Here is a 24,459-nt window from a genome sequence, read left to right on the forward strand (position 1 = left end):
TTCACCTTCTTTCCATGTAGTTGTGGATGGACTTGTTAAAAATTGCGAGGAAGAAATCTGCGTCTTCCCTTGTGATGCACATTGGGGGTTTGATGCGAAAGGTCTTGAGTGGTGAGAAAAATGGAAAGCAAGAGAAGAGATTATGGAGCTCCAGAGATTACTGGGAAAACGTGTAACCAGGTCAGGTGCTTTATTCTGTGTCAGGCAACAATATTCATAATATGAATCTACATAAAAATCATTTCGTCAAGCTACCAGGGGTCTTTGTTTATGCAGAGATAAAAAGCTCTATTTAAAATCTAACTTGTTTAATTTTGTTTTCCACGAAACAAGCAGCTTGGTGATGTAGATGCCAACTGTGTTCATACCACATGCTGACTCAGCTATCTCACAGTGTTCTTCTCTCAGTGTTTTCTATTAACAAGATTAGTTGTGTGGCAATAACATTTAAAAACATTTGCCTCATATCCTTCAATTTGTTTAGTATAATAATCAGTGTGCAACATAAACAAAACCTACAGTCTTTTCTTTCCCTAAGCCTTCAAATCCTGTTTTTCCTTTCCTTAGAGTTGCCCAGAAACTCGTCTGTAGTGTTTATGCCACATGCTGACGACCCTGCAAAATAAAGTGACATAGGGAAAGGCTGCTTCAAAATGAGTGCTGTTACCTGTCCATAGACTCCTCCTTTCCCTATCAGGACTCCCATGTCCTTTATGTCCTCAAAGATCTCACTCATTGCCGCCGCAGGCAGCGGCTCTCTGCTGGCCTGTGGAGGACAGAGAGGCAAAAAGATGAATGAGGCTGGGTGTGTAACAGTAACCATAGTAATTAAGTAATTAAAAGTAACTAACTAGATGAACACTGCAACTGCTTGTGTCCAATAATTATAAGAAAGTTTAAAATAATCAGTGCATCAATGCATCGTGATGTGGACGGTTCTGCATCGATTCAGTGACAGACCACAATCGATTATTGCCTACTGGCGTTGATTTTCCATTTTTTTTGTTTATTTTTGCCTCTTGTCTCTTGTCTGCTTTGTTCAGACACAACTACATTCACAAAGTGTTTTTTTAGGAGCAGATACAATAAAAAAGGGAGTTCATATATATCTGACTGCTTGAATTTGTGGATGAAAGCCATGTGTAGTAATATATATTAATATTGAGGAGGTGATGCATCGAAGGTTCACACCCTCAATAAGTATCAGTTTGTGACTCAAGTACCTAACCTCTGATAATTGGCTTGAGAAGCTATAAAAAATGGCAAGTCCAACTTTTGCACAAGCAAACCAAGTTTATAATTCTTCTTTGTTGTTATTGATACTGTCAGAGGTGTTTAATTAATTTGATGCTCATTTCTGAGGTTGTAGCTTGTAGTTTTAAACTAACTTCCTTTAAGTCAGTCTTCGTTTATGTCCACTATTCTTCCTTGTTACTTTACACGTTGTGGTGTTTACTGCTGACACACCAGCACTCCTAGACTACTGGACGTGTTTCCAGGTAAAAGAAAAAAACAAGCAAATTATGGAATTAGAGAGGCCACAATCCTTCTACCTAAATTGCTGGCAAAGAGGAACATTTGTCGAAATGAAACCCTTAACAACACTGACAAAGTTGGGTATTTGCCAAACGGAGCTGTAATTGCCTCAAAAATGACAGAATGCAGAATGAGACAGAATCGACAAATCTAAACATTATTTTATAAGTTTATGTGTTGGCTCCTCCCTACGCTGACTCTTTTAAAAGACAATATCTGCCAGTATCAACAGATACAAAATCAAAAATAAAGATGTGTCAGAACTTCAGTCAGTAGTACAAGTCCTGAAGCTGAGATTGTTCTCAGGTCACTGCTGCCCTGTCTAATGGTTAACGCACAGCACAGAAACACACAGTGTTCAAGCATGTGAGGAAAGGTGAATGTGACTTCTGTTGCAAACATAATACCTTATCATTGACCATTTCCACACCAATCTGCAGGCCTTTTCCACGGACATCACCGATTATCTCATACTTGTCTCTGAGTTTTGCCAGTTCTGCCATCAAATAGGTGCCCACATCGAGACTGATCTGCTGCGCGCCGTCTTCTTTGATAGTCTGTAGAGGAAAAAAAAATTTGTAGTAATGTTTGGATTGTAATTCATTCTGCTTCTGCAATTATAAACATTTAGTTTTCAGATGCAACTACAATAAAATGAATACAAAGATATACACTAAAAAACTGACTGATGTACAAACAGAAGATGAATTCTTACGTCAAGCACTGATGAAGCAATGGCACAAGCCACAGGATTTCCTCCAAAGGTGTTGAAGTGAACCCCCTTAGCAAATGAGGCTGCAATTTCTGGAAAACACACAAAGAAACAAGCTCACAACTCCCCTCACTGCTGCTTCCCATTATGACCTGCTGGCGGGGCTTCTGCTCTGTTCCCCCCGTGACTGGCGCGCGCACAAACACATAAACACACACAATCACACATGGTGGATGCAGGAAAAAACGCAGGTGAGATGTACAGCATTACCTAAATTGAGGACAGCTACATTATTGTAGGTGCAATAATAAGTTAAAGTCCAATAAGTACTTTATAAAACTGTATCAATGTGTGTCCCAGCCCAGGTTAGGAAATGATGCCTTTATGCTGGATTATCAAGGCAAGCCCCCCTACTACAGCACGTGATGACGGCGCAATGCCCACGAGTAGGCTACCATGAATAGGACAGGATAGGATCATAGAGACACAGCAATTCCTGTTTTTTACCTTCATGAGACAAAAAAGTGGCTGTCTTGGTCCCACAGTATTATCTCACCTGGTGTCGTAACCACAGCTCCCATTGGGAATCCATTACCAATGCCCTTCGCCATAGTAACCATATCAGGAATGACTTCATGACCTTGGAAACCCCAGAAGTGGCTTCCTGTTCGCCCAAATCCAGTCTGAACCTGCCAGGTGCAAAAAAGGTGATTGAAGTTTGTTTCCATTCATATTAAGAAGGGCTAAATCGAATGAAACATGATAAAAGACACCATGGTGGTCCATTAACACTTAATATATAAACACACGTTGCTTTATATGCCTCTTGGGCATGATATAGTAACTTGGAATGAAACTTTAAACTCTTTAGACTTCCTTATTTTGCTAAATAAGCTGAAAAAATAAATTAAGAATGTGTAAAGATAAGAAAGAAACCTACAGCTTAATTATTGACTTGTTTCCATGAGCAGTAGGTGTTTCATTTTTTTTTTTTGTAACTATATGTAACTTTTGTAATTGTGTAGAAACTGTGTACCTTTTCATCTACTGATAATAAAATGACCTGTAACAGCAAATGAGACTAACAGTGATAATAACAATATGTTTATATAGTTTTAATTATGCCTTTGCCTGGGTCCAATTTTCCCTGCAAAGTCGAAAAAGGATTTCAACAGGTAGACGGGGTCTACAGAGCACGCTTTCTGGTCAGTCACAGATTTCGGTGTAACACAGAAAACCTTGTAGCAGGAGATTTCTTTATTTAGGCCTAATTGCATTTTAATTTTATTTTAGAAGTTCTCTGCTGTAGTTAGGGCTGATACTGGGGTAGGGCTATTACAGAAAAATGAAAATAAACTAAAAGCCAAAAGGCAAAGTGACAGACAACGATTGTAAACCTGAGTCAATCTCAGTCGGGCTTTCAACAGATGAGACAATAATGGGATTGGGAATTCTTCTCTTGGCCCTATGTAAAATGTCTATTTCATTTATATAATAGTTTTATAATGTGAGATGTGGTTGTACATCCGTAGCCTACATTAAATTATGTCCCCCTTGTTTGTGTTGGCCTACTATTTTCTTTTTGTCCCCCTGTAGTTGTGTAAAGTGTCCTTGGGTTTCATGAAATGCGCTCTATAAATCGAAGGAATTGTTAATACATTTGTTGCTACAACAAACTCGTAATGCTTTGGCTTGTGACACAGTGGCAGTGGTAAGATAACTCAGTAATACACTGGGTAATACAGCACCATGATTAAAGACCGTCACAACAGCAGGTGTGGTAAAAGCACTACTGCTCTGTTCAAAGTGAACACTAGAATAAAAAACAAACTGAAAGTTACAAACAGACACTTTAAAGCTGTAATGATCAATATTTTTGTATCAACAATAGTTCAAATGACTATGAGTAATGTGAAAGTCATTCACAGAGAATTATCACTTGACTCTGCAATCCCCCTAAACTGTACAGAGCGTTTTAATGTCTTTCAGCTCAGTATTTGGGTTTTTACAACCCTAAAATATTCAAAACATATAAAATGCATATCTAACCTCATCAGCAATGCAGACGCCTCCTCTCTCTCTCACGAGTGTGTAGGCCTCCTTGAGGTAGTTTTTAGGGTACTGTACAGCTCCTCCGACTCCCTGTACAAACAAAACACATTCACATCCCACAGTCCCATCTTAATTAGCACAAGCACTCATCACACTTAAAATGAGAAAACAATTAACACTGATGGCATACTAACAAAGGACTCCGTTCTCAATTTTTTAGATGTTAGCTGCATTTGTATTGTCAAACCTTCCTCCACAGCGCTGCGGATGACGGTCTGGCTAGACCACACAGCATTCCAGGATGGGAGAAAAACGTGCTCTGGTTTATTGGCATTTCTTTAAATAAATCACAATCGTCTTGGGCAAACCAAAATAGCCCTGGGAAGGAACTTTTTTTGGTGGAACAACTGAACATTCAAACGTTGTTTAAGTCGTGCAACAGAAAACTCTGTGCAGAGATCTGAGGAGCCATAACTAATAACCATTGTCCTCATAAATTGACCAGAGTTTAAAATTCCAACACAAACAAAGCCTAAGGTAACGGACATCCGGACGAAATGAAGGACATTCAATGAAATTTCCAGCAGCACCTGAACAATCCCGGAAATAAAACGTTGTGCATATAGACTGTTTACTTGCTAATATTACTGACATACATTCGATAATGTTAATATTCAATAGGACATGAAAAACCGTTTCCAACATTTTGACTGAACTACATGTCTCCTGTCAAAATAACGCATTTATATCAATTAATTAAGCTGAGAAAAAAATAACGCATTAAAGAAAATAACATGTAAAAAAAAAAGAACGCAGATTAATCCATTCCGTATTGAACTTTGACCCAGAGCCGTTCTAGCCACCATTCAACTGTAAAATGAAGGAGGAAGGAGGGAGACGAGAATGCGCTGCCTGGATCTTCTTCCTGAAGCACTATTGAATTTATATCCTAAACACATTGGGTCATATTGTTGACAGTGAAAAGTTTTTAAACTTTAATGTCACTAATGCTGATTATTAATTGATTCATTTTAATTGAAATATTTAAAAATACTTTCACAGCAAAAATTATGAATGCAATTCATTAATCACAGAGTATGTAATCGATTGACAGCCCTAATATATATAGAAGACAGTAGTTGTAGACAGTGTGCGTGTGTGTGTGTGTGTGTATATATATATATATATATATATATATATATATATATATATTTATATATATATATATATATATATATATATATATATATATATATATATATGTATATATACTGTATATATATATATATATATATGTTGTCAACAGTACCTGTATAGGCTCTCCAAAGAAAGCAGCAATTTGACTTGGTACACTAGTAGCAAATGTCTCTTTGAGCTGTCCAATGTATTGGTCATTTGCCATGCAATGTCCTGTGGGATTAAACAAAAGTCCTTTATGTAAAAAAATACGGACATAAACAGGAAATTCCAAAAACAAGCTATGGGCAGAACAATTTTCAATGTATTGATAATCATATTTCCATTAAATAGTATCATACTATTACATGGTTCACAGTTAATGAATAAATGAATGTTAAAGCTTACCAAAATCATTTAGTGTAAGATCCTAAATATTTGAACAAACACAAAACCTCTTTTTTGTTCTTGACTCAATGGGATTTTGATAGGGTTTTGATAATTGCCCATATAACAGCTAACAACTATTGGTTACTATTGGAGGTGTCATTGACTGATATTGATTTCATACAGCAGCATAAGTTTTGCTGTGTCAGACATGTAGATATGCTAACATACAGTACTGATCCTTTCCAGGTAGGCTCTCTAGCTGGGACACAGGCATACTATGTAGCTAAAATTCTTGAAAATAGTAAAAGGTTAACAGAAGTAGAGGTAAATGATCAACAGTAGGAGACTTTGAACTTTATTCAGGCAATTCAACACTTTTTGTTGCATTTTTATGGTTACAACTGACCTGTCTAACTATTATGACTATTAGGTCGATTTATCGAAAGAAATACAATTCGTGAATTGCAAATCTACATAAATTAAAATACACATCCCTTAAAGCTATCACAGACATCTGACCTGAAATATAAACATTGGTTCATATGTTTAAATTTTTTTCTCCACTTTGGATAAAGACAGAACAGTCTCAAAGGTCAAGCATTAAAACTAACAAAAGAAGCAGTCGCATGTGGATGTTGTGCTGCATGTAAATTACTATTCAATTAAAAAGGAAAATAATAAACACACAACCTTACACAACCTCCAGCATGAACCTTCATTTATCACTGTGTATGAACACAACACATTCAAAACAGTAAAGTTGATGTTTTGTAGGAATATTGCAAAAGGGGTTATAATGCTTGAGCTCACAATCAACAGTTGTGTTTTTTCTGTTTATGAGAGCAGTGTGAGTGTGGAGCCTTGTGTTTGTGTACCTTGGGCACAGCTACATTCTCTGATGGTCTGCACAGGAGAGTCCCTGCAGTGGCTTCCTCCCCACGGACCTCTGAACACATCAGGACACATGGTCTGTTTGTTGGGCAGAGACCTAGTCAGCTAGACCAGCCTGACAGCAACAGGCACTCATAATAAAACTTGGTAGGCTGCCATAGCATTATTCATCTATATTTCAGATAATTATAGAAACTATACAAAAACAGAAGTCGAGAAACTGTTTATTTCAAAATGTGAAATGTAATGAGTTTAATTAATGGACAGAATTTAAGCACTAAGAGGCAGTAAGTACATACAAATTGTCTGGGGTGACCAGTAATCAACTCTGACGTATTTCAAGTTTAGATATGTGTTGCTTGTGACAGCAGCTATTATAAAGCAGATGCTGCCTGAACATTTGGTGTATGTGCGCACACATGTTCTTTCTGCTTCTAAGTGTGTGTATGCACTAAGAAAATTTAATTTTACAATTTTAGCACAACTTTCTCTCTGTCCTCACTGAGATGTTCATTTATTACACACACATTTGTCTATTTATAAATTATATATTCACCTTCATTAGAATACAAATTAAAACGCACACCAACAGCTGTACATGTTTCCTCTATGGCACTGTAATATGTTAATGCATACGTACATTCGTGCAGCCTAAACCATTGGCAATGGGGTATTTATATGCTGCGTTGGAAGTAAGACCCATGGTCTGTGGGCTGCCACCGTGGTATGATCCTCTGGAAGAGAAAAACTAATCTGAGACTTGTAGATTACAGAGAATTTATTCTTGACAATTAAACTATCAAGGTATGCTAAGCTGAATGAATATAATAATGCTATTAAAACACACAAATTCAAAAAGGCTACTTTTTCTTTTCCTGGGTAGAAGCTGGAATCATGAACTTTGTAAACTGTTGTGAAAACATTTCTGTATTTTTATATTCTTTTGATGGAATTATGAAACACTTGTGTTTGTGTTTGATGTCTCTGTACCTGAAAGTGATGATGTCGAAGTTGCCTGTGTAAAGTCGAGCCATCAACATAGCCAGGTCATTGGCCTCTGAGCCGCTGTTGGTTAGATATACCACCTGTACAGGAAAACACAGGATAAGACACATTTAAATAACAGCCTTCATGTTCATCCAGGCACCTGGCCTCAGCTCTTCATTAAAAAAAATCCACCACAGTACCTTGAGAGGATCTGGTAAGTAGGAAGCTAGTTTCTCACAATACTCATGGAGTGGAGGATAGACGTAGATGTTTGTAGTATGCCACAGTCTCTTCAACTGCTGCTCTGCGGCGGCTGTCACCTTCCTGTACCCACAGATGTCAGGAATCAGATATGACAACATGTAATAATAACATTATGGACTGTACAATTACACCAACAATTGCTGGAAAAAGAACTAACAAAGAGAAAGGACCTTACGGGTGGCAGTGGCCCACGCTAACAGTAGCCACACCAGCAAATAGATCCAGATATCGCTTCCCGTCCACATCCCACAGCCACTGCATGTGTCCCTGGTGGATGAACACTGGTTTCTTATAGTAGGTAACCTTCATGATCATGGGGTTGCAGCTCTTCCTGCGGATTTCCATCATCCGCTCTTTGGACATACCCTGGAGAGAGATAAATACACAGGGCAGGAGATGTTACATTTAATTTTATTTAGGTGATATAGAAGGCAAGACCTAACTGTGTCAGATAGTGAGACAGTATGCTTGGAAGATACTGCTCTTACCGTGTAGTCCTCTGGTTTGAAATTGCATGGGGGCATATCTGGGATGTCTGTGGGAGGGTGTCTGAAGGTGGATTTCTGACATACTGCCCCTGTGAAATAATTAGGATTGAAGTTATGATGGGGTTGTCTCTAGCTCACCCAGTGAGAGAAAGCTTGCCCCATGTTGGTTGAGTCCTACAGTGGCCCGGGTTCAAATCTGACCTGTAGCCCTTTACTGCTTGTCATCCCCCTTTCATGTCTGTCAATAAAGGGAAAAGCCCCAAGAAATAATATAAAAAAAGGGTTCAAGTTAAGAAACTGAGGTAAAAGAGACATTTATTCTTTGAGGAACTACATGGGCTGACTGCGTTACTTGGATGAGGTCAATGAAAGCTTTACTATAACACTGCATTCATTCATGACACCACCTGTCAGAGACATTTAGGTCTTTCAACTCTTTTCTTTCTTTCTCAGGCAGACAGATGTGATTTTAATTGGTGTTGATGCTGTTGTTTTCAGAACATTCAGTATTTATTCTGTATTAAACCTGGCTGACAATCCAACCACAACTGCCTTTAGATCTCATATTGTGCAACACAGGTTACTATCCTGCCTGTTTGTAGGCTACTTGGTTGTAAAATGTGAAAAAAAAAATAGAACGCATGCTGGTCTGCAAAGAGTAATATGATAAAAGCTAAATTGTTTACCCCACGAGAAAAAAAATCCTCTTTCGGCCAGAGGAGTAGAGATTAATTAACATAGTCTATAATAGCTTAATCATTCCCTCTTCCTTTGCCTGTGTATTTGACCAGTCCTGGTGACGTAATATGAAGTATCGCAATAACTATCGTTTGAACGTCTTCTGCTGCAATTTCATTTCATATTCATATCGTTTTTTCCTCCTATAAAAAAGGCTATAACGTTGAATGAACTACTTTCTAGAATTAGAATTTTTAACAAATTCACGGGATAAAACTCGGCACATGGCTTATAGGCCTAAACCAGTCGGAATTGGCTACTTAAAGGCATTTGCTAAACGTTAGCTAAAACGTACAACTGTGCTTCAACATTAACGTGACCTTATAGCCTAATGACAAAAATAAATAATAACCTCAACTCACCCCATTTTCAGTTTAACAGAAATGTTCTATCTAGTCAGTAACTTAGCTCTTGATTTTGTTCCGTCTCCATGGTAACTCACCATTGGTCCAGTGGAATTTGACACGAGCGGGGGGAGAGCAGGACTGTCCTTTTAAAACTGCACAGCGGCCACTTAGAGAGGAAACGACTTTAAACATATTGAACAGGTACAGAGGGCACACACCTATCCTTCTTCCTACTTTCTTCACCGTCTGACACTCAGCGGCAGACTACTTCTCTAAAAAGTGAGATAGGGGGGGGGGGTGGTCAGCGACCACTCCACAACTCTGAGGCACGTTCACTCTCGAAACGGTGTGCGTGTCCATGCGTGAATTACGTTTTCTCTCGTTTTTGTGTGCGTCAGAAGTGTTACTCATCCAATCAGCAGCGACGTATATTTTAACTGTTGATAATTAAAAGTCAATTATGCAGGCGAACACAACATGGTGTTAAACGCACCACCGTTTCAGTTAAATAAACGTTTTGGTACGTTTTGGGGGGGCTGAACGCGCATTGACTACTCCAAAGTGGCCCCTCTTTTAGTGTCACAGGACCACCCGTGCACAGGATTGTGTCATGTAGAAAATCATGTTTAACCTTCTGATCACCTGATTTTTCATACACTAGCCACAACAAAAGAACGCATCTACAAGAAGTTGAAAGGAAACTTATAAAATATATTTTATCAGAGATTGTTAAAAAGGTAAAATAATGTTTTTTATTTCATGTGGTTCACTCTGACCAGTAGTGGGCGCTGCAGTAGCCCAATCTTCTACAGGAAGCAGATAAAATAAGCACATACAAAATTGAAACAAAACAAAAACATTGTAAAGCCTACTTAAGCTTTCTGCAACTGGGATTTACACAACTCATTTTAACAGATACCCAAATTACACCAATTCAGATCAATATATCTGATAAAAGACATTACAAAAGTTCATGAAACATGCCTGTGAGGAGAAAAATATTTATGACAAATAAAGACATATTATTAATCATAATGGCAGCATTAGTAACACATCATTTATACAATCAATCATATTCCTTTTGAAGTTGAATGACGATTATTATTCAGATCATTCAATCAAATTTTGCAGCATAATTAGAGAAAAGACGTCTCTTACATCAGGAAAAAATGGTAAATAAATAAAGTTAACAGCAGTATATTGTTTTTAATCCTCCAGCGTTAGTGTGTTTTGTTAGTGTTCAGTCTCAACCTAAAACAGGTCTCGCAATGTCCCACACCTGCCTGTTGAGTTAGCAGGTGGCAGTTAGCAGGTGGGCAGTGTGCACATGGGGGCAGTGTCAACATAACCATTCATCGCCAGGGCCGTGTCGCCCTGAACCGGCATGGCGGTGTGAATGCAGGCTGTAGGCTTATGAGTAGTGCTAACTGTGGACGATGTGTAGCAGTTTCCTGTCACTCCATTAATCTCCTGGTCCACACCAGGGCACCAGTCTTCTTCCATCGCCTCTGTCTGAAGCAACAGCACATTGCCACTGTCCACCCCCTTCACCTTGCTGTAGTCTTTCCCGTTAGGCATCTGGGGGTAACCTTCATTACGGCCACAGCCTGACACAACAGGCTGGAGAAGCACCAAATCCTCTTCGTTAATCCTCTGGACTTCAACGTAGTCGGTGGACCGGAGAGCGGGCGACTGCAGACCAGCAGGTGCCTGTTGGCGCTCAATGTTGGAAATGTTCATTTCGCTGTGGGCCTGGAGTTGCTGGCCGACCTGTGTCTGGGGATGAAGCACATGAGGTTGCTTGTTGCCCAAGCAAAAGTCCCAGTTGCTCTGTCCAGGAGCCTCCTTGGTGGCATGGCCAGGCTGGGCGATGCAGGAGGATGTGGAGAAGCAATGCTGTTTGGCCATCTCAAGTGAGCCTTGTTTGTCCAGGGGGTTTGAGCTGTACTGGGGCAGTGGAGAAAACACAGAGGGCCAGGTCTTCACCCTTCCGTTGGACATGTCAGGGCTAATCATGTCTCCATGAGCGTAGGTCAACGTGTCTTGCTCCCAGCCCTTCTGGTGCCTATGTGCCTCTGTCAGCATTCGACTGCTTTCCCTATCTGTATGCCTCCCTTCTTCTTTTGCCTCCCCACACTTATCCATAAGCAGAGTGTGGCTATCACAGCTGCCCCGGCCAGAGTCGCTGTCAGATGTGGAGCGCTCACATTTGAGGCAACCACCATGTAGATCTTTGCTTTCCTCCTGCATCAGCTCCTGCTCCACGGGAACATACACCTCTAAGTACTCCACCAGCAAGTCCTCATAGTTGGATGATGTGGTTGGAGGGAAATTAGACACCATCAGTGCACTGAAGATCTCGTCAGACTTGCCATTCTACACACAAAAAGAAAAAATTCTGTTACAGAAAAGTAGTGATACAACAGTCATACGTCCTTTTTCCTATTTATAAATTATTATTTGCAGTTTTTTTTTTAAAAATCTAACCCTTGTTCCATTTATAGCTGCTTTACCTTGAGAAGCTGCTTATCAAATCCTTTGATTTTAGGACCAGGGACTGGTGGCAGAATACAATTCTTTAGACTTCACACATGGAAAAAAAAAAACAAGAAATCTACGTCAGAGCTTGTGAGCAGCAGAGGAACAATCAATAAGTATGAGATGACAATAACAATCTTATCTTGCCGTACAATATTGAAGCCAAGAGTATCAGCGGTTAATTAAGCCCTTTTATTTTATAATCACAACTTATGTATCACATTATCTCAAGATATTAAACTGTTGTGTATGTCTTTCATTATCTTGCAACGACAAAATAATAGTTTAGTTTCCATCAATAAGAATGATATGCAAATAATAGTAACTGTATCAAATGGCAATAACATTTAACTATTTTGTAATAGCTATTAAATAATGGCTTTAGAATTTTAAAATAACATTGGTTTCTTTAAGTAAAAACTTGAATTTCATTTATGCACTGTAAAAAAACTTGTAGTCACACTATCTCCTCCTAATTAATAATTGAGATTCTGTGTTGTAGTTCTACAACAAAGCATTAACTAATAATTAGCTTTAATGTGCATAAATAAACAATTATATGCACCTTTAATGCGATAGTTTAGTTACCATCACAAGGAAAATAAAAGGTATCTTAAGATATATATGTTGTGAACTTGATTTAAACATCTGCTCCGGGCCTCTGTAGCATATAACATATATTCATATTATAATAAAAAATAACATTTAACCAAATACACTGCATCATAAATGCATGGTTATTGTTTTACCTGCGGCTGTTCATGTGAAGCAACCATGTGAGGATGAGGAAGATGAAAGCAGCAAAGATTGTAATGAGGATCCACACTGATTTCTCTCGATGGAAATCTGTAAGACACAACCCAACAATGTTAGTGTCCTGTTATCTATTTATTGCTATGGTTATATAAATTATAGGATATTGAATTAGTTCAATGCATAATTAAATAACCATCCTGCTTCTGTCCAATTATAATTAGTCAGAGTCATGATTGACATTTTGGGGGAAATACGCTTATTGGATTTCTTGCTAGAAATATAGTTATGTTATATAGAAATATAGATCAGGATTTCAGGCTGGATATGGTTAGCTTATATTGTAGCTTAGCATAGCATGAAGACAGGGAAAACTTTAGACAGAGCCAGACTAGCTGTTATCAGTCTTTATGCTAAGATAGGCTAACTGTCTCCTGGCTGTAGCTTTATACACAGACAGTTATGAGAGTCGCATAGACCTTGTAGATCACATGTTATCATCTAACTCTCAGCATGAAAGCAAACAAAGTGCATTGTATCTTTTTTTAAAACTACACAGTATGTATATTTATATATACAGCAAAGTGTAGATGATTGTTGGCAGAAGTCTTACAGTCAGGAACTTTGACGTAGGAAGTAGAACTCCATTCACTCCAAAATCCATGATCGGGCTTACAGCGCACCTCAACAAGGTATTTACCACCTGACCGCAGGCTAAAGATGTTAAACGTCTTCTGATGGCCTGCATGGTGCATCTGGAAATACAACACACACAATTGACACAATGTGAGGAGTTATGCATAGCCCGATCAGTCTTTGATGTTGTTAACATAGATTGTAAAAGTTGTAAGGAATAATCAAAAAAAAGATGAATGAATTTGTTTTTGGGAGGATATCAATCAGAAACATCCCTTGTGAAAATGTATCATACTGTCAATATCCACAAAGATGTGAAGGTCAGGTTAAAATGTATCTCACGAGTAGTTCACTAACATGGTGGTAGAACATTTTAATCACTTGACCACTCCCTTGGACAGCTAACGAGTTAAATACCTCCCAGTAATTGTCCTCCTCCAACCTGACGCGGAGCTCGTAGATGAGAGTGATCCAACCTGACCGTGTGTCAGCTTTTTGTGGCGGTTCCCATGACACCCGGAGGAAGGGCCAGCCCTTGTCCTCCATTACGGTCACTGTTTGCTTCTCTGGAGGATTAGGCTTGACTGGAGAGGGAGAGAGAGAGACAATGGGAATCAGTAACGGTGTGTTTAGTGTAGGTGTCACTGAGCGGGAGGAAGAGAAAAATAATGTAATAATGTTCATACCACAGCTAACCACACATAATACAAGCCAACTGTAAGTGTGTAAGACGTTTCTAGTGTTCTCAATTCTAGATAGTCCATGTCTCTTCCTCTATGTAAAAATACACCGTTGCACACCTCTAACTGAGGTAATTGTACTTAAAGAGTGACTTTCCAGATATAAGATAAGTATTTCACTTTATTTATTTGTTATTCTGACAGTGAGAGTGCTTAGTAATCAAAAGCAAAGTAACTGTAAATGAGCCAGAGATAGCTCAGCAGGCATTTTGTGGCTAAGTGGTTGAGATAATTGTCATTGTTTAGGCTTTAAGTTATCTTAGTTAAGAAATCCTCTTGAAACATAGTTGACAATTGTAAGGTAGGACAAAGGAAGCATATGACTAATAACCAAATCCAGTCAGTGCAGTGGAGGAAGAGGAAGAGGAATATCTAAGCCTCAAGGGCAAGGAAGATACATTAGTCTTTACACTCCCTGTTGAATTTTTCATGAGCAACTTTTGAATTCAGTAACATGACAAGATGGGACTAATTCCATCTTGCATTCAATAAGTAGAGCTGTCCAGTATTTATATACTCAATCAGATGCCAGATGAAAGACAAAGGTTGGAACTTTTCTACATGTTTCTTGTTGTCAACAAATCACATGAAAATACCAAAACCAGCCGTTACTTCATCTCTCATGCAATATCGACATTGCCCGTTATCAGCCATCGTTCATCCAATGTTCCAAAGGCACATTCTAAAGCTGATCAAACACTGGAGAACCCTTTTGCAATTATGTAAGCACATAATGTAATCTGAAAATTGCTGCCCTGGTTAAAAACAAACAAACAATGCAACTGATTTTAGCTGGTATTCTGTCTATAATGGAGTGTAATGGAAATTTCTAAGTGACCCCAAACACTTTTGACCGGTAGTGTATATACTATATAATAACAGGAGATCTTTAGATCTTAAAAAACATCACTCAAAGAGGAGAAAATAATAAAGTTGTTTGGGGATTATTTAGCCATGGAATCCTTTATATTTGATATTTCCGGCAGCAGGTAGGTGTATGTGGGATTGACTCAAAATAAACTACACATGCAACATGTCAGTGCAACAGTCTGGCACTTTGATGTGTTTTTGATAGTTTTTGAACAAGAATGGATGTCTGTGGCATAAAGGAAAAGCTAAATAGCCTTGGGATAGTAATATTTGTTACCGGGGTGAGTTAGTTTTTGGTTCAAATATAGAATATCAAAAGATGTCTTCTTCACGCCTCTTAAATTCTCTTATTTGTTTTGATCAATATCAACATTTGTTCAGCAGGCTGACTAAATATTTTTAAAATTTTACTGCTTTCAAATGGTGACCTTTAGTGCAAAGTTACAGCTGGAGGGAGGGTTAGTAAACTTAGAGAGTATTAGACCCACTGTGACCCAGTGTGCCATTGAGCAGCTGTGTGCGTGTGTGTTAAAGTACACATTTTTAATCCTCATGGGGAAATTGTGCCTCGAATATAACAACAAGAGCAAATATGACCCAAAAATACACATTTCCTTACCAATGTACACTACATCTACATCCACGGGGTCGGAGAAGGCACTGCCCAGTGCGTTGGTGGCCACCACAGTGATGTTGTAGTTGACCCAGATGGACGTGTCGTTCTTGTTAAAGAAGCAGGAGTTCTCTCCAGCTGTGTGGTAGTCGGGACACTCGTACACTCTATCCGAGCTACAAGAGAGGCAGGGGAACAGCATGTCATTGCATTTGTACATTTCTACTGTACTGTACTATTACATTTCCAAAGAACAGCATGAATTATTCATGTTACATTTCCTAAAACTGTGTGTTTATGCTGTCCTATTACACATGCACCCTGTGTATTATTGGGTTTGTATCTTCTTTTTTTAGTTCACAGTCAGAAGATCCTACATAACCGTCTTTCCCGCCACGGATTTGCCTCCTCTTTAGGATGTTTTCTCCTCAAAAGGACATCCAAAATAACTCAGCTGAGTCCCAGTAGACTTGCTGTAGCAGCAACCGGTGCAAATTGGTCAGAGGAGCAGTTAGGCCCCCAACCACCAGGTAGGCTGCGCACTGACAACTGCGCTGGCCTTGAGAAGATGTCCAATAAGGTTTACTGCAATGGCCATACTGACATCTTGATTATTCTTCTATGTTGATGTAGTCTGGACAACAATTCATGTCCTGATTAATCGGCGGAGAAAATCTGTCTCCGCCGGATCTTCCGCCGGATATTTCTCACCTTGAAAAACTCTGTTGGCTTTGGGAAACAACAAACTTTGAGCGAGCAAGCTATTTGTTGAAAATAGCAAGTTTTGAAGAAACTTTAGAAAACTTTAGGCACTTGGTTCTTTTGGTGAATGATTGTAAAGATTTACAAAGAATACGTTTACAGCATTTATTCTCTAACTGGGACGTTTTGGGATCGATGACGGGGATTTAACCATGTATCCGGCTAATTTAAATAGCTCATATTACTAGATTGTGTGAGTAGTTAACCTAATTTAATATTGTAAGTGGCGCTTTCATTTGCAGGGTGCAAATGTTCCACCAAAACAAGTTCCATCCCGAGACCAATGTTGCTGCGACCTGAGCTTAGCACCGCCCAAGACAAATGTGCTTGGAAAAATCTCACACACATACACACGCACACGCACACGCGCACACACACACACACACATACACACACACACACACACAGCCACACACACACACACACACACACACACACACACACACAGGGCTCAGGAACAGGCTGGAAAATGCAAGGCAGGAAGTAAATCAAGACATGACAAGGGAGAAAAACAGACTACAAAATAAAACAGGAAACTGAAACATACACAACCATGACAGAAACTGGTAGCCACTCACCTTTCTTTGCGATAGTACAGGGCGTAGGTAGTGGGCAGTCCCCCATCAGAGCCTGGCTCCCACCAGCAAGTGAAGGTCTCTTTTTCGGGAGAACGGCATCTGGTCAGAGTGGGCTTCTCTGGCGGGCTGTAGCCTTAAGACAGACAGGAAAAAGAGGATATAAAAGCAAATACTAGATAATATTCCTAACAATGTGTATTATGTTCCGAAAATAGAAGTGGCATTGGCAATGATGCGTAATATGCCACAAAAATATCAAATATCAGTATCAGATCACAGATAAACAACACTATTACTTAGCACCTGTTAATTGTAGAGCTGTGGCTCCTGTTTCCTGTGTCAGTTCTCAAGCTACTGAGACTGCGTTTCAAGTCGGGCTCGATCCAAACACTTACGTTTTCCCATTGTATGTGGCGTGAAGAACAGCAACAACAGCAGGATGACTTCCACGACTTTCTTCATCATGGCACCACAAAGCCTTGGCTGTTGAAAAAATAAACAAAAGACAGGTGGGTGTGGGGAATTGTCTGATCTGTGCTGTTTACAGATCACGTAACCCACAATGTTTGATGCTGTCTGTCACAATAGCAGAACTGCATACCGGTATTCTTGTATTGAGTCACAACTTGCTTGCATGTCAAAGGAAAACCGCCTGCTGTAGCTGAGATGTTTTGTTATTGTCACACACCCTGCTTGAGGGTAAAATCATGCATGCAATACTGAAAATAATTTACAGCCCTTGAAGACATAATTAGGAAGAGATAAGATAAAAGACTATTATCCACAAGTGAACCATTTAGAATACTGGATACAATAATGCAGAGATAATATAGGCTTTTCAGCAGTGATACAAAATATAATTACAAAAGCAATTTGTTTGAGAACATTACTGAATCTTGTCTTTAAACTTGACTTACAAAATATCCATGCCTTCAACAGACATGATAATTATAATCAACTGACACAAAATCTCGTACTGTAGAGTGAGGTGTTAGAAAATCTTCTACAGTGAATGTATGCCGTTTCACTCAGGATTAAAAAAAAACATCATCTCCGTTTCTGTCTACCTCTACCAGCTGGCACATGCAGCGTGACTGATTGCATAACCTCAGTTCAGGCTTTTGCCTCAACGACAGAGACACACACAGCGAGAGGCGGGTTTGTTTGATTCCCATTCACATGACTTGGAAATCTGCAATTTCCTAGCCATGTGCAGACGTTTGAGCTATCACTGAACCCCCTGTTACTGATGTAAATAGATGCTGGAACTGACGTTGCACTTTATATCTCACATGCTCTCTCCCTTTCTTCTGATTATTGATGACGAATTGTTGAGGTCTGTTGAGGATTTGATTTATTGATTAGGGAGATCTCTTGACTTCCTCTACTCCATTAAAGGCCTGGAAAAAAGCCAAAGTACCAAGATGCATGTTTACATTCCTATACATACTACCTCCAAAATCAACTGCCTGCCCAGACCCAGTCCATCAGATATAAACCTCACACGCATAGCACACACAAAGGCAAATGACACCGATCACCCTCTCAATCAGCACTTCACATTACTACATTATTGTCTGACATAAAAAACACTTTAATGGATAAGAGCTAGCTTCAGCAAGGGTTTTGTCCCCTCTGTAATGGCAGCCCTGAAAAATCTGCCTCTGGATGCATACATGGAGATTTTGTGTACTCTCTATCTCTGTATGTTTTGGCGGAATGTTCTTAAATGAAATAAAGTCTAATAAATGCTATTATATGCAAATGACTCCCCTCTATAAACACCCTCAAAACATTAGGCTATCAAAACATTTAGCCAAACATGGCAAAGCAATCATGCAAATAAAAGTCTGAAGGCACTGGAAATGGATATGGATATGGACATATCCACTCAGAGACTAGTATGTGTCTGTATTTTTTAGCCAGTGAGAATTCACTGTTGCTTCAGAAAAAGTCTTTCAACATTGTTAGTTTAATTAGGAGCTTTTCAAGTGTGCCATGCCCCGCCCGCATCTGTGTACTTGCACTGTCCCACCTACCTGACAAACATTGGCATGGCACCTGAGATTTCTCACCGGTTAGGATGTGTTCAAAGCATTACAAAGCTTTGCAGGCAGCTTGTTTTGAGGACGTTACACAACCTTGGCAACACAAAGACTTCCGTTAACTGACTTTTACCAACTCTTCTTTTTGCTGCCTTAATTTCCATAACCTCACCATGATCTGATAATTGGCATTAAGGTCAAGGATTATCCACCTGCTGTATATAGCCTTTTTACGTAATCAGGGGCCCAAAATGAATAAGCTGCTAAGCTAGGAAAGTGTTGGCCAACAGTAAGAATCTTGTTCCCTGTAACAAATAATAATGGTCTAGACATTTCTCAGTTTTACTTCAGGAGCCCCTCGTCTTATTTGTTAACTACATAATGTATATCCCTCCACCTTAATGGCCATCATAGAATGCCAACTAACATTTAACTGCTCGCTACTCCATAGTTGTACATATGGTTTAACGTGGTTTGCAGTCAGGTAGAACGGTTAAAATGACAGATATACAGTACACTTGAGAAAATGATATAGAAGTGACCAACATTTAAGCTAATTATGTTAAATATCTCATATCTTAGAGCACAGGCTTTGGGTGAATTATACCGAGAGATATACCTGCTTGATCTATAAATTAACTACATTTAAACTACATCTATAAAAATCAGAAATAACTCAGTCAGGTAATGGTGAGACTATGAATAATTTATGATTTGTGTTGATCCGCTGCCTCTCAATATCAAAAGGTGAGAAGAGTATAGGTCAAATGACATGTTGAGGTAAAAATGTGTGCAGTGAAGCAAGAGGATCCCTTGGGGCATGGTAGCACAACAGCCAACCATTGCAAAGGTGATTAATAAAGGAATGTTCCTTTTCATGCACCGATAGACACAGCTGAGCATCACAGAAGATGAATAGCAGTCCTGATTCTTGGAACAGTAATACACAAAACATTCTTAATGATTAACTGCACAGCCACATATTTTAGTTTTATATTAAATAAATGTGTACATGGAGTGCACATAAAATAAGCAAATGGGCCTCCTTTTCCTCAGAGCATAACCACTCTGCTATAGCTATCATAAATGCAAGCTTCAGTATATAGACAATATAGTGACTTCAGATCTACAGCAACTGTTGCTCCACAGTGAATTCACAGATAGTAGATCAACAGGTTTGGCATGATAGAAATGTGGTTCGTTGTTGCAACAGCTACTTAAGTATCTGCCCTCATAACAGAAAATATACATAGTGTATGTTACAATTTGAAAATTTAGCCATGGATAGAAGAAAAATGTAAAACATAGATAGTGTACATTACAGTTTGTAAATCTGGCATGGATTTAAGGGATATGTAAAACAGATAAGAGGAATCACTCAAACTGCTTTCATAAAATGTTGACCTGTGCTCCTCCAGAGCAGACAAAACACTTCTTGGTACTGTAAAATAACCGGTTTGATCATCAACTGAAACTAGGAACTAGGAACTTTTGCTTCTTCTCAGAAAGGTTTTAACGGGCAGAATGCAACAGAAGACAAGATGTCTAACTTGACGTTGCTTAATCAATTTTAAGGGAATGAAAACTTGATTTTAATGACTTTTCTATAAATCAATTGTCACCTCACGACAAAGATTTAGTCATACTACTGGTGGATACTGTAGACGTACACAAGCATAATACCCTAGTGTAAAACCAATAGATATGTTGGGGTATAGTTCTCTGACACGCGTAACTTTCTATGTTTTGCTCTGTAAAATGCCATTTCCTTTTGCACATTCACTGTAAAGTGAGAGTTAGAAAATACAAAGAGCTACACTACGCTCAAGGTACAACAATGTGACACACAATCTGCATTCAAAAACATATGCAGGTACACAGACGTATGGTGGTGCTTACTCACTCAAACAGCCACGTGCGTCTGCATAAATGAATAAACGGCCCCCAGAGCACATTTATGTCAACTACAGTAAACCATTAAAAAAACTTCAAGGACACCAGACGCAGCCTTGATGTTAAGAGGTAGATTAGTAAGTGTAACAACTGTACAGTGGACCACTACAGTTCCACACATTAGCAGAGTGCCTGTGTTTAAAGGTGAATTCATTGATCATCTGATTTCTTCTGAGACAGCTGGAGTGTGAGGGATAGATTTGACTGTAGGTGGCTCTGCTAGGAGATAATTGCAGCTGCAGGCATGTGCTTTACTGATGGTGGGCTTAATTAAATCCCAACTCAGCCCCATCTGGTCTGTCCTTGACAAATAGAAACACTGAGTGAGATAGCCAGGCTGTGTATTTACACATGAGAGGGAAGATTGAACACTTCTTTAGTGGTTTAATTACAAAAAATTGCAGGATGCATTAGTAAGTAATTGCCTCACAAAAGAACATAAGGTTGTGAAAAGGGTGAGTCACCACTTATGATGCCCATTATTCTCTGTGTCACAGCTACAACAGCACCAACCAGTACATTTTAAATAATAAGATAAAGTTAGCTCACCTGTACAGAGAATACTCACATTACAGTACATGTTCTGTAATATTACACTAGCACTTTTCACAAAACAAAAGGCCCAAACCAGCGGTGCCTTTCTGATCTGGAGAACTGATCAAACTGATCTCAGAATTATACCCTTTAAATGTCAAAGAAGTTGTTACAATTTGTGTGGAAGCATTTGAAAATAAAGGCACAACCACTGTGCTGATTAAAAAAAGAATCCTAGATGGATTTTATGCTTCAATCATGCTGTGACCTACTAATGACAGCGCAGTTAACATGCAACACTGACTGTAGAAAGGCCATTGAAAAGCAGTGGAAAGAGTCAGTAAGCTGCAGGCAGCTATTGAGCTGATCAATGTGATGCTATAATAGCCAATACCCTCTTTCACCTCTTCCTGACCTGAGGAGGATCAGATTGAGAGAATAGAAATCCTATTATGTGGCTGACACACCAGCATCATCATCCTCCTAGGCTGAAGGAAATGACCTGCCAATCAGTCAGCTGTCAACCAGGGAATATGTCTTATTCCATAGGTGTAAACTGACATAGTAAGGTTATTTTAATTTGTGACTAAACTTCCCATTTTTTTGGCATTTCCCTCTAAATTAATTTTATGCGGTACAGTTTTAGAAATAAGCAACTTTGTGCAAGTTCGAAAGATTTAATTTGGCTACGTGAAAACTTGTATGATGTCTCACATTATCTGACAACTTAGGCTATATAGAGTAAGGGTAAGAAGATATATCCATCCAAAAACTTACAATGATTTTTCATCTCTATCTCAATTGATAATAAACACACTTTAACATAACTGCACTTCATGTGTAACAACAAGCATCAAACAACACGTTTAATCTTCTTTTAAATGATACAGCAATGTGGCCCTTCATTAACGTTACCTGTGCTTCTAAGCAACTTACAACAACAATGAACAGATAAGGACTCCCTAACATAATATGTAATGTCCAAATGATAATATTTCAATATTTAAATTACTGTTTTAAAGGCAACATGGTTGGTAGGCTACAAACATGATCCTGATGGGGGGTCCATCATCTGTAACTGCCCACCAATGAGAAGCAGTAAACTACGTGCTCCGCGCCTCTGTGTTCACTCGGTCCTGATGTTAATACTAAAGATAAATGTGGGCTGTATCTTACCGGCAGCTGAGAGGAGTTTTAAGCCTCTCCCTCGGTGCTTTAGCCGTGGTGACTCCTCTGCCGGTTCCCAGGAAAGCGGACCTTGTTAACTGATTTACGGGATAGCTGATACATACAGTAGCCTACGTTTGAACACCAGCCGTCCTGCCAGCGACTCAGCGGAGGAACCGCGACATCCACTATGCGTGCCTGTCTCAGTGATCCCGAGGAGGCGGGGCACAGTGTAAACCCTGCCCCCGGCTTTGGTGGCCACCGTTCAGTCTGTGGTTGCCACACAGGAGGGACCAACTGATGTGTGTGACATTCAGCAAAGGTTTTTCAAAGGAGTGACAGTTGAAAAGGAGTGGGAAATTCATTTGGGAGCTTAAATGTGTTCAATGTAACAGCCTGTCATTCAGATTGATTTGTCTTGTGTGTCTAGTCAATTTATTTTATATTAGGCCTATTCCATTTCAATGTGTGTTCATTGTTCATTATGTTCAGGGATTGTGTGAGCTAGTGGCTGTGGTGAAGGAAGGCCTATCTCTCCAGGATTTAAGTGACAGTGAATGCAATGTCCTCGTGAGTGCCAACACAGAGAGGGAAACCTACTTCTACTCCAAAGAAGCCTATCTTTCCAAAATGTTAACCCATTACCTCACAATCTGTTATACCATCAGAGAACTCGCTGGTAGTATGCCAGGGAATACATGGCACACTACATGTAATGCCATGTATGTACCATGTATATACACATGGTATATACAGCAAGTATGCCCACAAACCTTGTTTTTACACATATTGTAGATACTGGATTTTTTTTGGTAAGGATTGATGTATCAGTGACTACAAATATATTTTATTTGCCATGTGCTTAACATTGGAGTCTCAACCTTTCGCCATATGAGACCGACCCATTTCATAAACGAGGCTATTTTACTACAAGTTTGACAGCAATCAAATGATGGAAATCAGGACACTGTAGTCCAATCATTTAACAATCACTGCGCCTCTGTGCTTGATAAAGTAGCTCCACTTATACTTTGTAAGATCCCCTCCAAAAATCTATCCCTGTGGATAAACAAAACTATTCAGTCTTTGCCACCAAGCTCAAAGTACACAGATAATTTATGGGTACCATTTGTATCATGGTGAAGGCTCTGGGATCCTCCTGATTATGTAATCTAATAGCTTCAGCAAGACGTGGTTTTTGACACTGTAAAATATATTGTCTCTCCTAGCAGTCCTGACCTACCAAGTAGTCCAAAGAAATTATTTTATAAATAAGGTTACAATTGTTAAGGCAAACATCTCCCCCTTGTCCAGTCCACTCTCTACCGGATCACAAAAATCCATCCATTTCAAACTCTTTTTGCACTGTTTCCATAGATTATATTGAACCCTCGCCAAAACAAATGACACCTTTGTTGAACCCACTAGATGTCCTACTAACCTCTGTTTTTAAAGGTCTTTACCTTCATCGGTCCATCCATGATCAATATTATAAACCACTCTCTTTTATCAGGGTGTGTCCCCAGTTATCTCACTAAGCAAAGCAGGCCATGGTCATCTTCTGTTAAAGAAACAACCTGGACCCCTCCTTGCCAGAGAACAACAGGTCTGGTTTCAATCCCACCTTCTTTTCAATTTTTTCAAAAAGGTTGTTAAAAATAAGTAACTTGTTCAAATATTGAAACTGCA

The 24,459-nt window shown here is 39.2% G+C and overlaps 2 protein-coding genes across 2 annotated transcripts; both read right to left on the reverse strand.

Moving 5' to 3' along the window:
- agxt2 (alanine--glyoxylate aminotransferase 2) lies at nucleotides 1-10,142 on the reverse strand. Its single transcript, XM_034896256.1, has 14 exons — nucleotides 9,677-10,142; nucleotides 8,497-8,585; nucleotides 8,184-8,374; nucleotides 7,945-8,068; nucleotides 7,748-7,842; nucleotides 7,398-7,491; nucleotides 6,742-6,835; nucleotides 5,610-5,710; nucleotides 4,298-4,390; nucleotides 2,805-2,937; nucleotides 2,252-2,340; nucleotides 1,944-2,093; nucleotides 668-766; nucleotides 1-103 (listed from the first exon to the last, which is right to left on the reverse strand). Exons 1-14 carry the CDS (start codon nucleotides 9,771-9,773, stop codon nucleotides 2-4), a joined length of 1,551 nt encoding a protein of 516 aa, XP_034752147.1. The 5' UTR covers nucleotides 9,774-10,142; the 3' UTR covers nucleotide 1.
- A 168-nt stretch (nucleotides 10,143-10,310) lies between these two features.
- prlra (prolactin receptor a) lies at nucleotides 10,311-23,044 on the reverse strand. Its single transcript, XM_034896255.1, has 9 exons — nucleotides 22,780-23,044; nucleotides 17,467-17,554; nucleotides 17,072-17,204; nucleotides 15,738-15,907; nucleotides 13,926-14,092; nucleotides 13,486-13,627; nucleotides 12,869-12,965; nucleotides 12,095-12,164; nucleotides 10,311-11,957 (listed from the first exon to the last, which is right to left on the reverse strand). The coding sequence occupies exons 2-9, from the start codon at nucleotides 17,534-17,536 to the stop codon at nucleotides 10,887-10,889; spliced, it is 1,920 nt and encodes a 639-aa protein (XP_034752146.1). The 5' UTR covers nucleotides 17,537-17,554; nucleotides 22,780-23,044; the 3' UTR covers nucleotides 10,311-10,886.
- Between the last annotated feature and the right edge of the window lie 1,415 nt (nucleotides 23,045-24,459).

Source organism: Etheostoma cragini, chromosome 16, assembly GCF_013103735.1.
Source record: "Etheostoma cragini isolate CJK2018 chromosome 16, CSU_Ecrag_1.0, whole genome shotgun sequence".
Lineage (NCBI taxonomy): Eukaryota > Metazoa > Chordata > Actinopteri > Perciformes > Percidae > Etheostoma > Etheostoma cragini.

Coding starts and splice junctions, on each gene's coding strand:
- agxt2 (XM_034896256.1), bottom strand. CDS start 9,773: ATGTTTAAAGTCGTTTCCTCTCTAAGTGGCCGCTGTGCAGTTTTAAAA. Junction 7,843..7,944: donor ACTTACCAGATCCTCTCAAG/GTACTGTGGTGG, acceptor TTTCCTGTACAG/GTGGTATATCTAACCAACAG. Junction 6,836..7,397: donor ATGGTTTAGGCTGCACGAAT/GTACGTATGCAT, acceptor CCCAACAAACAG/ACCATGTGTCCTGATGTGTT.
- prlra (XM_034896255.1), bottom strand. CDS start 17,536: ATGATGAAGAAAGTCGTGGAAGTCATCCTGCTGTTGTTGCTGTTCTTC. Junction 14,093..15,737: donor TGTAGATGTAGTGTACATTG/GTAAGGAAATGT, acceptor CTCCCTCTCCAG/TCAAGCCTAATCCTCCAGAG. Junction 12,966..13,485: donor CTACGTCAAAGTTCCTGACT/GTAAGACTTCTG, acceptor TGTGTCTTACAG/ATTTCCATCGAGAGAAATCA.